At 37.9% G+C, this 10,819-nt stretch overlaps 1 protein-coding gene across 14 annotated transcripts in view; it reads right to left on the bottom strand.

The window, feature by feature from the left end:
• The window catches only part of ptprk (protein tyrosine phosphatase receptor type K), a 184,816-nt gene extending 174,300 nt beyond the window's left edge, over window positions 1-10,516 (bottom strand). For 3 of the 14 annotated variants that reach the window (XM_058755144.1, XM_058755152.1, XM_058755142.1), the window contains exons 1-2: window positions 10,203-10,478; window positions 8,539-8,562 (exon numbers count right to left, since the gene is read on the bottom strand). In XM_058755144.1, coding sequence (XP_058611127.1) covers window positions 8,539-8,562; window positions 10,203-10,275 — 97 coding nt within the window. In that variant the 5' untranslated portion in view covers window positions 10,276-10,478. Of the gene's footprint in view, window positions 1-8,538; window positions 8,563-10,202 lie in introns of all 14 variants that reach the window. The other 11 variants (XM_058755146.1, XM_058755151.1, XM_058755147.1 and 8 more) reach the window with 8 other exon arrangements.
• Between the last annotated feature and the right edge of the window lie 303 nt (window positions 10,517-10,819).

The raw sequence follows: 10,819 nt of genomic DNA on the forward strand, positions 1-10,819 counted from the left end.
AAATCAGCATATTAGAATGATTTCTGAAGGATCATGTGACCCTGAATACTGGAGTAATGATGCTGAAGATTCAGCTTTGAAATCACATGAATTAATTACATTTTTAATAAATAGAAAGCAGTTATTTTAAATAGTACAAATATTTCACAATATCACTGCTCTTGCTGTACTTTGGATCAAATAAATGCAGGCTTGGTGAGCAGAAGAGAATTCTTTAAAAACATCAAAAACTTTTGACTGGTAGTGTAAGTTCATGCAAACTTTGTGCTTTGACCTCGACTGTAATTCACGTCAACACTAAACACAGGCTGAATGGTCGGAGGCCTGGAGTGGGGGATGAGCGAGGGTCTTTTGTTCAGCGTGGGCTGTAAATTCCAGTGTGAAGGTGTGAGGAAGGGGTCTGGAGGGGTTCAGTGCAGACACGCCGTCTCCTGAGGCCCCGGGACGGTGACGTGATTAACAGCAGCTAAGACAAACACCGTGAGATCAAGGGCTCTCACATCCCTCTTATTAGCGTCAATTAACACCAGCATAATGTGAAAATCATCTCCACGGTTCATGTTCCTGCTGCAAGGGAAGAAACTCATGTGGACTGATCAATGACACGTAAAATGAGAAATATCACCAAGCAAATATGTATTTGTCTGCCAGTGGATCTGCAACGGCAGAAGTTCTTTTCCAGCATCCTGGGCTTAAGCATAAGTAAAAATTTGATTAAAAATACAGTAAAAACAGCAATATTGTGAAATATTATTACAGTTTGAAACAACCGTTTTCTATGTGAATATCTGTTAAAATGTAATTTATTTCTGTGATTTTCAGCATCATTGCTCCAGTCTTCAGTGTCACATGATCTTCAGAAATCATTCTAATATGCTGATTTGCTGCTCAAGAAACATTTCTGATTATTATCAATGTTGAAAACACTTGTATTTATGTGGAAACTATGATACATTATTTTTTTCAAGATTCTTTGATGAATAGAAAGCTCTAACGAACGGCATTTATTTGAAATATAAATATTTTGCATCATTATAAATGTCTACTGTCACCTTTGATCAATTTAATGTGTCCTTGCCGAATAAAAGCCTTCATTTTTTTTAAACCCCAAACATTTGAATGGTAAAAAAAAAAATAAAAATCACGGTTCTCGTTTATAATAATTTCACAATACTCCTATTTTTACTGTATTCATGATCACATAAATGCAGCTTTAGTGTCTTAATCTTAATTATTCCAAACCTTTGACCAGCATGTATTTGGCATTGTTTTGTTTGTATATTTTGTGACATCAAGAGCCACAGCTCTCAGAGCTCACTCCTCCCTACTGGAGCATAGATGAATGCACACACGTTTGATTGACAGCGCTGAGTCCCGCCCCATGAGGTGCCACCTGTGCTGACTCTTCCTGCGGTCTCTCCCTTCAGGCGATCACAGCTGTTGCCTAAAACATTTGACCTTATGCAGTAAAGTAGGCTGAAAACACTTAGGAACAGATGCACTGCTTTTCTGTTTGTTTGCCTAAAGGAAAACGCTCGGCACTTCAGTTTACAGCAATTAAACCGGCCAAAAATCCTCACTCATACATTTAAAAGAGCCTCATATGGGTTTCCTGGTCTCAAACAGGTAAGCCTAACATTATTAAATTCATTACTATATTATAAAAGCTTGCAATTACTCATACATATACTGTTATATTTAGCTGGTCTGAGTTATGCATGTTTATTTATTTATTTAAAATGTATATATTTTTTTTGGAATTATGAAAAACAGAAAATAAAACCTCAAACAATGCATTCATATAAACCATAATAAAAAAAATAAATTATAATTGTCTTTTTTAATGACTAAAATGATAAATGACTAAAATGTCCCTAATAAGTTATTTTTAATTAATAATAACTAATATTAGTATTATTCCAGCTAGGTTACAGTGATGAAAGTGTACTGCAATAGTACACCAGAGTGATTTTTCTGAGGAAAAATCCTGCTTCTGTCATTTTTCAATACAGTGTCATTACAAATGCTATATTAGCTTTTACGAGTGAAAGTCAGACATCAAAAGTAGGCCAGTTTGAGCTGTGATGTGCAGACACACGACACCTTAATTCCAGCTGAAGCCTGATAGGATGCTAGAGAGGATTTCACATGCTCGCATCTCAAAGGAGCCGGGAATGAAAGACAGGTAAATCACTGTGAGTCTCTCTCTCTCACACACACACACACACACGCGAGCCTAGACGTGTTCAAACTTGATATCTCCAAAACGTCACAGTGTTGACACAGATATAAGACAAGCTGACTCCAGTCAGATGAATCATTGCGAGGCATACGGCCTCTCTCTCGTTCTCATTTCCACTCTCATTCACACCGGCTCGCTCTCATCTCACATCTGTCAGCCTTCTCCTGTCTCAGCATGCGCTCACACGGACACCAGGTAAAGAAATTTTAAAAACGCAGGGAGCCGCCGATCACAATTAAGAGCCGCATGGAGCATGTGTACCTACCGTCCTGGAGCCGTGGAGTCAGAGGACATGACAACCATTTTGTGTAAAATTAAGGCAACGGAGTGATTTTAGCAGCATTAAACAGCTGAAGGTTGAGCCAAGAGCTCTAGCTGGAGGAAACGCTGTGAAATCTGCCCGCAGGAAAGAAAAAAACGCAAACGAGATGACATGGAGATTAAATGCTTCTCAGATGTTTCTCCTGAACAAAAGACTCACATACTCTCATGTCTATTTTAAATCTAATACTGCGCTCAGATTTACCAACATAAAAAGGAATCGATCACAAATGAGCTGATGAGAGGTTTCCTTAAGTCTCCTGCTTTTCAATTTTTTTCTCCTAAACAAAATACTCAAATACTCTCAACGCTCCTATAGAGTTTAGAGCATCTCAAATTGTGCTCAGAATCACCAACGTAACGAGAAAATAAAAAAACGAGACCTCTTTATTATTGCAATATTTTATTTTTTAATCATACACGTTTGCTTGCTGATGAATCTCCTGCTTCTCAAATGTTCTCATGGCTCCTTTAGAGTTGCAAATCAACCCAACAGAGTCTTATTTTGTGCTAAGAATCACCAGCCCAAAGAGAGAGGAAAAAAAGACATCTCTTTATTATTGCAATATTTTCTTTTTTTAATCACAAATGTTTGCTTGCTGATGAATCTCCCGCTTCTCAAATGTTCCTCCTGAACAAAAGTCCACAGTAATCTCAAGCATTTTCTTTACAAAGTCTTAGGGCTGGACAATATGACCTCAAATTTAAATCCGATTAATTGAACATTTCACTTAAGATTAATAAATGATTATTTAATTTAATTATTTATTTGCCCTCATAGTTCACTGACAAGGTTTGTACTGTAAATATGCTATTAAATTATTAAAGGTGGGATATTTTATGTAATGAAAGATTGCATTTCTTATCTTTTTGATTTTAAAATAACTGAAGGAAAAACTATTTATGGTTATTTATTGAATATTTAGAACAAATTAAATCAAAGCACACATTTCTTGAAATGAAAACATCTTATGAAAAAAAGTCACAGTTCAGTTTGAATGCAAAAGGATATTTTCAAATTAAAAATATGTAAAAAGTAGTGCTGCCAAAATAAAAGTTTTTGTTTACATACTACATGTACAGTATATGTACTGTTTATTATGTATATATAAATACAAAGACATACAGTATATATTTTGAAAATATTTACATGTATATACATTGATATACTTATATTATTATTATATTATTTAACATATAAGCATAGCATATTTTTCTTAAATATATGCATTCTTGTGTTTGTATGTATATATACTTAATAGTGCCGTCAAACGATTAATCACGATTAATCGCATCCAAAATAACAGTTTTTGTTTACATATTATATGTGTGTTCGGTGTATATTTAATATGTATTTATAAATACAAACACATGCATGCATATATTTACGAAACATTTTATATTTTATGTATTAAATATACTTTTATATAATATAAATTACATGAATATAAATATAAACATGTAAATAGTTTCAAAATATATACTGTATGTGTGTGTCTTTATATATACATAATAAATATACACAGTACACACTCATATATTATGTAAACAAGAACTTTTATTTTGGATGCGATTAATCGTTAGACAGCACTAGTAAAAAGCATATTTTTTCGCTGCTCTGGTTGCTCAGATGAATCAGCGAGTCCTATGTTGCTCTATGCAGCTGACTGGACGGAGTCACGTGACTACTGACGCGGTTGTATGTTTTTAAGGGGAAAGTCAGGGTTGCCAATTCGGCCTGCTGCCGCGGGTTGTTTTTGAGGCCATTTTTTAATTAAAGCGATCACCCGTAGTGCAATTTTGACGGAGGGAAAAACACAATTGTACTACACTAGAAAAGTTGAGCAAACTTAAAATTTTAAGGCAACCAGCTTCAGCAGATTTTTGAGTTTTTTCAACTTGTCGTTTTAAGTTAACAAAAATTTGAGAATCTCCCACAAAAATAAGTTGAGCAAATTCAAAAATCTGCTGAAGCTGGTTGCCTTAAAATTTTAAGTTGGCTCAACTTTTTTTTTTTTTTTTTTACAGTGTAGTTTTGGTTAGTTTTGAACAGCAATCGGGCTTTTTGGTTGGACCTGACAACCCTGGGGAAAGTATTAACAGGATTTTTAAAAAACAACGTAATAACAGACGTGGGAAAATTACATCAGTTAGAGATCCTGAATTTTGTTTTCGATTAATTTTCGATTATTCGTCCAGCCCTAGAAAGTCTCCTCTGTGTCTAGAGTTTGAGAAGAGATCCCAACCACATCTCGAACTGTGCTCTGACCTCACATCAAATTCTGCCGTCAAAAATCACAACAACACTCACAAAAGCAACTACCTCATTTTATTTCTCCTAAGGAATTTACAGAGAAACACCTGGGACAAAACTGATACTTGATAAGTAGCCATCTGAGAAGCTCATGAAGTCTCCTGAGCTCTGAAAGAGCGACCTGAGAGCAACACACTTCTCCTGAGGGTAACGACATGACGCCGGCACACAGCTTTTGGCGTAGCACTGAGAGCGAGAGAGAGAGAGAGGGAGGGGATGTTTTCCTTCAAAGAGAGCGCTGCGGGCTTAATTTGATAATCACCACCATCATCATAATCTTTATGGATATCAGTCGGTCACAAATCACAACACTGCGCTCTTTAAAGCCCAGGGACAGAGCAGACACAAAATAAAACAAAAACAATCTAATGACCAAATCCTCAATCCGACTTTCCCTTCTTTGGCTGTCCATCCCGCGCTGAGATAGCGGCTCTCAGGACGGCCGGTCAGCTCTCTAAAGGAGCTTACAGCACTGCTGCCCATTACTGCTATAATCCACAAAGTGCTGCCACCACAAAGAGCAGCACAAACAACCTCCTCTTCACGTCTCGCAAGCACGCCACTTCTTTTCTTCTCCTCGTTTCTCTCTCTATCTCTCTCTCTCTGAAAATGCATGAGCTACTCTGAGGTTATTCACAGCACCTTGAGCCCGTGACCCTCAAGAAAATATATAAATTACACTATACAGACTCCATCAAAGAAAGGCATTCATCACTGTTTATCCTCTTCTTTCACATGATTTGAGCTTCAACGCACGTCTCTAGTCTCTACAAAAGCATCATGCAGCACTTTGACTTTAACAAGAGAAGAGTTGCAGATAGAGTCACTGAAGGGCACGTTTACTATTGATTCATTTGCATGTAATATCTAATGTGTATAATATGATGATTATTCTATGTATGCCATAATACGCCTACAAAAGTTGTGTCATAGCATGTAGTATCTAGATACACACTTTCAATCTCTCCTGCACATCTTTTTCACATAATGATATATGGCAATAATTATTAGCTGCACTTTGAAAGGTGACCAGCTCAAGCTTTGAGTATTGCATTACAACGCTTGAGGGAGTAACGGGAACTGAGGAATGTCAATGTGAAATGACCTTAAGGACACTAGTGAACAAAGTTCCTCATCGCATGGACCACTGACTAGGGCTGGGTATTGACACAAATTTCACAATTCATTTCAAACCTTGGGGACTGATTCAGTTTCAATCTTGATTCAATTAGATCAATTCAATATTGATTAATTCAGGTATACAGGCAATCATGAAAGGAAAAAAAATCTGCATGCTGTAAACTATAGAGGGAACGCTATTGGTTGGTACATTAATACAAAAGTGATTTGTAAACAAACATTTAAATGGCACATAAGGTAGTTTATCTAATAATAACAATCTTATTATATAGTAATACATATTATATTAACGTTTAATGATATAATAGTGTTTCTACTCCAAATTCAAACAGCGGATGTCATAAAAACTGACAGATTTATGACAGATTTGTTCAAACATATGTTTATTATTGTTATTTCTAAATAAATAACAGGCTAGGTAAATATAAATGCATATATTTAAGAAGATGCTCCACTTGCTCAAATTTTGTTCTTCTGATGTTCATTCGTGTTCATTTCCTGCAGTAACTAGTAGTAAAGAGGAAGAGAGGATCGGTTCATGTGCTGCTTGAACTGAGGCATTACTGTCGACCTATGTTTGAATTTCGCAATAAAAACTGACATAATTTGAAAGCTGAGACTTTGTTTCACATCACAGCTAACAAAGCACAATGCTTATTGTAATTATTGGATTGGAGGCATGCTACAAATAATGTTTTGTAAATTTTGTTCACACATCAACTGAAAACAACATAAATCAATTCTTGCCATTTAAGAATCAATATCAATTCATTGAAATGAGAATAGATTAAAATCAAGAAATCAATATTTTCAACCCAACCCTACCACTGACAGCTGAGCTCCGTGTCTAATGAGAATAACTTAATTCATTCACATTCACTGAGCATCAACTCGTGCTGACAAAACCTCAGCATGAGCCGAGAAGACTATGTGACGTTATGCAGGACTGGATTAAAAATCCATACAGCTGCATCAGATGAAACACTAAAGCGCCTGACGTACTTGTCACGTATTGATTTTTTGTGCATAATCTGAGAAACTTCAACTAGGAGAAAAAACGCTGTCCAAAGACAATACCTGTCTGCTGCAAATAGATTTTGTAGCAAGTCTGCAAAATACACACGGCGCTCTCTCGCAGCTGCTGTGATAAGCAACTTGCGTCCGCGGCCGGAGCTGTGATTTAACACAGACATAAGGCCCTCTGTGACCTGTCAGCAACACAAGCACATACTGCTCTGCAGATGGGAAATGCTGCCGGGCCGGGCGGCACGAGAGCACGACACACTCACATGAAAACACTTCTTTCTTTCATGTCTCTCTCTGGTCTTGTGCATGATATTAAAAAAAACAATCAAAAAGTAACCTCTTTTTGTTGGCGCACATGGGAAATTAATATTAACCAATAATATAATATGCCACAAGATGCTGCCTTTAAAGTCAATGTGAGACTCAAATTGACACTATTTACTTTTTTAAAGGGATAGTTCACCCCAAAATAAAATTCTGTCATTATTTACTCACCTTTGTTTTAAACCTGTATGACTTTCTTTCAGCTGCAGAACACAAAAGAAGATATTTTGAAGAATGTAGGTAACCAATCAGCTGATGGTAGCCATTGACTTCCATAGTATTTTTTTCCACACTATGGAAGTCAAGTGCGGTTCTCCAGGAGCATCAGGCTCATTCCTGCTGATTAGATGATCGTTACACAGAATCTCAGCTCTCAGGGGCGAAAACCTTCGGTGTGGAAGACAAAACACATGCTCATATTCTTCAGATTCCACTCCTCCTCAGACTAAAAATCACTTCACATCTCATCTCTATCATTACGTCCACACTGATGACACACGGCCAAAATAACGACCCGAAAGGCAAAGCATTATATTCAAATCATGAGCTAGCCGTTCACGACTCACGCACAAATGCCTTGTTAAAGTCCCACGGAAGACCTTGTTTTCCCTTGGCTGTAAACGCGTAAACACACACACACACGGCTGTAATCGGAGTCTGCAGCAGTCGGGTAAGAAATGTGCAGAATTTGCTATTGTGTCTGAGTGCCATTCACAAGGCTTTCCTTTAAAACCTTTTCAAAATCGGCACGCCAACTCCTCTGAAGAAATGCAAAAGCAAACTTTCCATTTGTCCTTCTCTGTAATCATGTTTCTATGACAGCCTGCGATGAAATTTACTCTGAATGGACCTGAGTAAAAGAATCAAGACGGGGCTTATTACAAACACAACTCCAGCTTTGCTTTTGCTTTGAAAGCTGATTGCGAGGGAATTCTGGGAAGTGACGGCTTTACTGTCAGTGTGCATTTGGGGGGTAAACACAGCTTAATGATATACGTTGATGTGTTTGTGTGCTTCACTGCGGCTCACAGTCACGCAAACCCGCAGCTCATGACAGAGCGGCACATCAGGACGAGGCCATCGGGTCAATTACTCAGACACAGATGCCCTGGACAGATGTTTATGATGATGCCAATGATGATGATGATAGTGGTGTGGATTTACGACTCACCTTTCTCTGCGTGTCCCATTTGAGCTGCGTCCAGAGAAAGAGAAAGAGAGCGATATCAGGGATTATCTCGCTCATTCACAGCGAGCGCTGATCCTCCTCTTCATTTCCATAACACGCTGGCATAATTATACCAGTCACTAATCAATCTCAGCCTCCCGTAATTTGCCATTTGTCATCCGTTGTTTTTGATTACTCTAATAGAATTAATCTGAGGGTTAGACTCACTGATTAATTAATCAGCAATTACATAGACAGCTGTATCCCCCCACCAACCCCTGCAGACGAGCTGTGATACGGTTACAGTCAGACAGATGTGAGCATCACCCCAAATCACAAGATTAGACCGCTTAGATGTGCTGGAAAACATTTGTCTAAAAACAGAAAACTTTTATGTGTCACACAAAATGTCCATTTAAAAAAAATAAATAAATGTTTAGCTTCATCTGCCCTCGTACCTCATTCATTTTCTTTATTTACAAAGATACCAACAGTAATAATGAGGATGGTGGTAATAGTGTGGCAAGAACAAAGTGATTCACATGTTGTAATTTAATATCTGATACCATGCGTCAACTCGGAAAAAATTATAGTGACATATTTGGAAACACTATCAAAGCTAACCTCATGCATTTCTCTCCTCTGAAAGCATTTTAACATTGCAGCAGCTCTACTTTATCCTCACATCTGCATAAAAACAACTAAAAACATCTGACAAAAGTATTTCATGTGCTAGTCTTGACCCAATATATCATGATGCTTTGCGGTCACAATTGCGCTCCAGCTAAAACTGCTCTATCCTAGAACATATATATATATATATATAATGTATATATATAGGTATACTGATTCTGACTCTCAAAAACACTCTGCAACAAACTCCTGAAAGAAACATCATTACCAAATGAACAGGATCAAAAAAAAAAAAAAAGAATATATATATATATATATATATATATATATATATATATATATATAGGCCTATAAAAATACAGTTTTGATCCTGCATTTTGAAAAGTTCATTAGGTTTTGTCTATTTTCCCGAGTTCTAAAAATCCTCAGGAATTACGAATTTGGGTATTCATATTATAATGTGAAGCCAATCCTGACGGACGCTAATGGAAGCACAACATTCTAAAGAAACACATTTTTACAAAATGTTCTATTCTTAAACGAATAGCCCTTTACTTTTTACCAGGACACAGAACACTGTTTTCCTACGAAGACTGTTAAAGGAGGTTTCGGAGTTTTAGATTTTCGTTGAATTCCCTGTGATGTACTACTGAACCTTTCGTCGAGTCGTTAGAAATTAAATCTAGTTTTCGTGTTGTTGGACAGAAGGAAATTTGTCATTAGAATCGTCTCCCAGTCACGAGAGAAATCCCGAGCGGATGGCTGAGGAGGGTTAATGGGGTTCGGTGGAGCACTTTCACTCCGCAGCTGATACCTGCGTGTCTCTATTCTCCAACACAAAACCAGCCCAAACCATCAGCACCCCTCACTCATTCCCTGCCCAAAGAGCCACCTGGACACACAAATGAACTTCTGAGGTGTAAACGTCCGCTCGTAACACACATAAAGGTGCGCACGCATTCAATGCAACAACCGCGTAAACTTTTGCTCGTTCCGCTCCGGGGATCGTTAAAGGTGAATCTTTGGCCACTTACCGGGAGTGTACTGGGCTCCTGCGCTTCCGAACGCCGTATGCAGGAGTAATATGCTCAAAATGATGGTATCCATATCTGTCAGCCGAGTTGAGAAAGTTTTTGAAAGTGTTGGGAAATGTTTCTTATTCCAGCCGATCCGCGCGCCCCATGCTCTCTCTCCGCGTCTCGCGCTCGCTCCGATACTCTGTTGCGCAGAGAGCGGCGAGAGAGGGCCGTGACGTCACCGGCGCTCTTCACGAGGGGACAGGCGCCCCCTACTGACGGACACACACACACACACACACACACACACACACACGCGCGTATGTATTTGTGGTTTACGGGGACTCTTCATATAGGCGTAATGGTTTATGTACCTTACAAACTGTATTTTCTATCGCCCTACAACACTACACCAAAAACCTACCCCTTACAGGAAACTTTGTGCATTTTTAGATTAAAAAAACAAAAAACAAATAAACAAACACCATTTAGTATTTTTTTTAAAGCCTTTTGAATTACGGGGACACAGGAAGTGTCCTCACAAACCACCTTCAAATTGTAATACCTCTGTCATACCCATGTCATTAAATTTGTGTCCCCGTAAACCACAAATACCAACCCACACACACAAACAT

This window comes from Onychostoma macrolepis, chromosome 20, assembly GCF_012432095.1.
Source record: "Onychostoma macrolepis isolate SWU-2019 chromosome 20, ASM1243209v1, whole genome shotgun sequence".
Taxonomy (NCBI): Eukaryota; Metazoa; Chordata; class Actinopteri; order Cypriniformes; family Cyprinidae; genus Onychostoma; species Onychostoma macrolepis.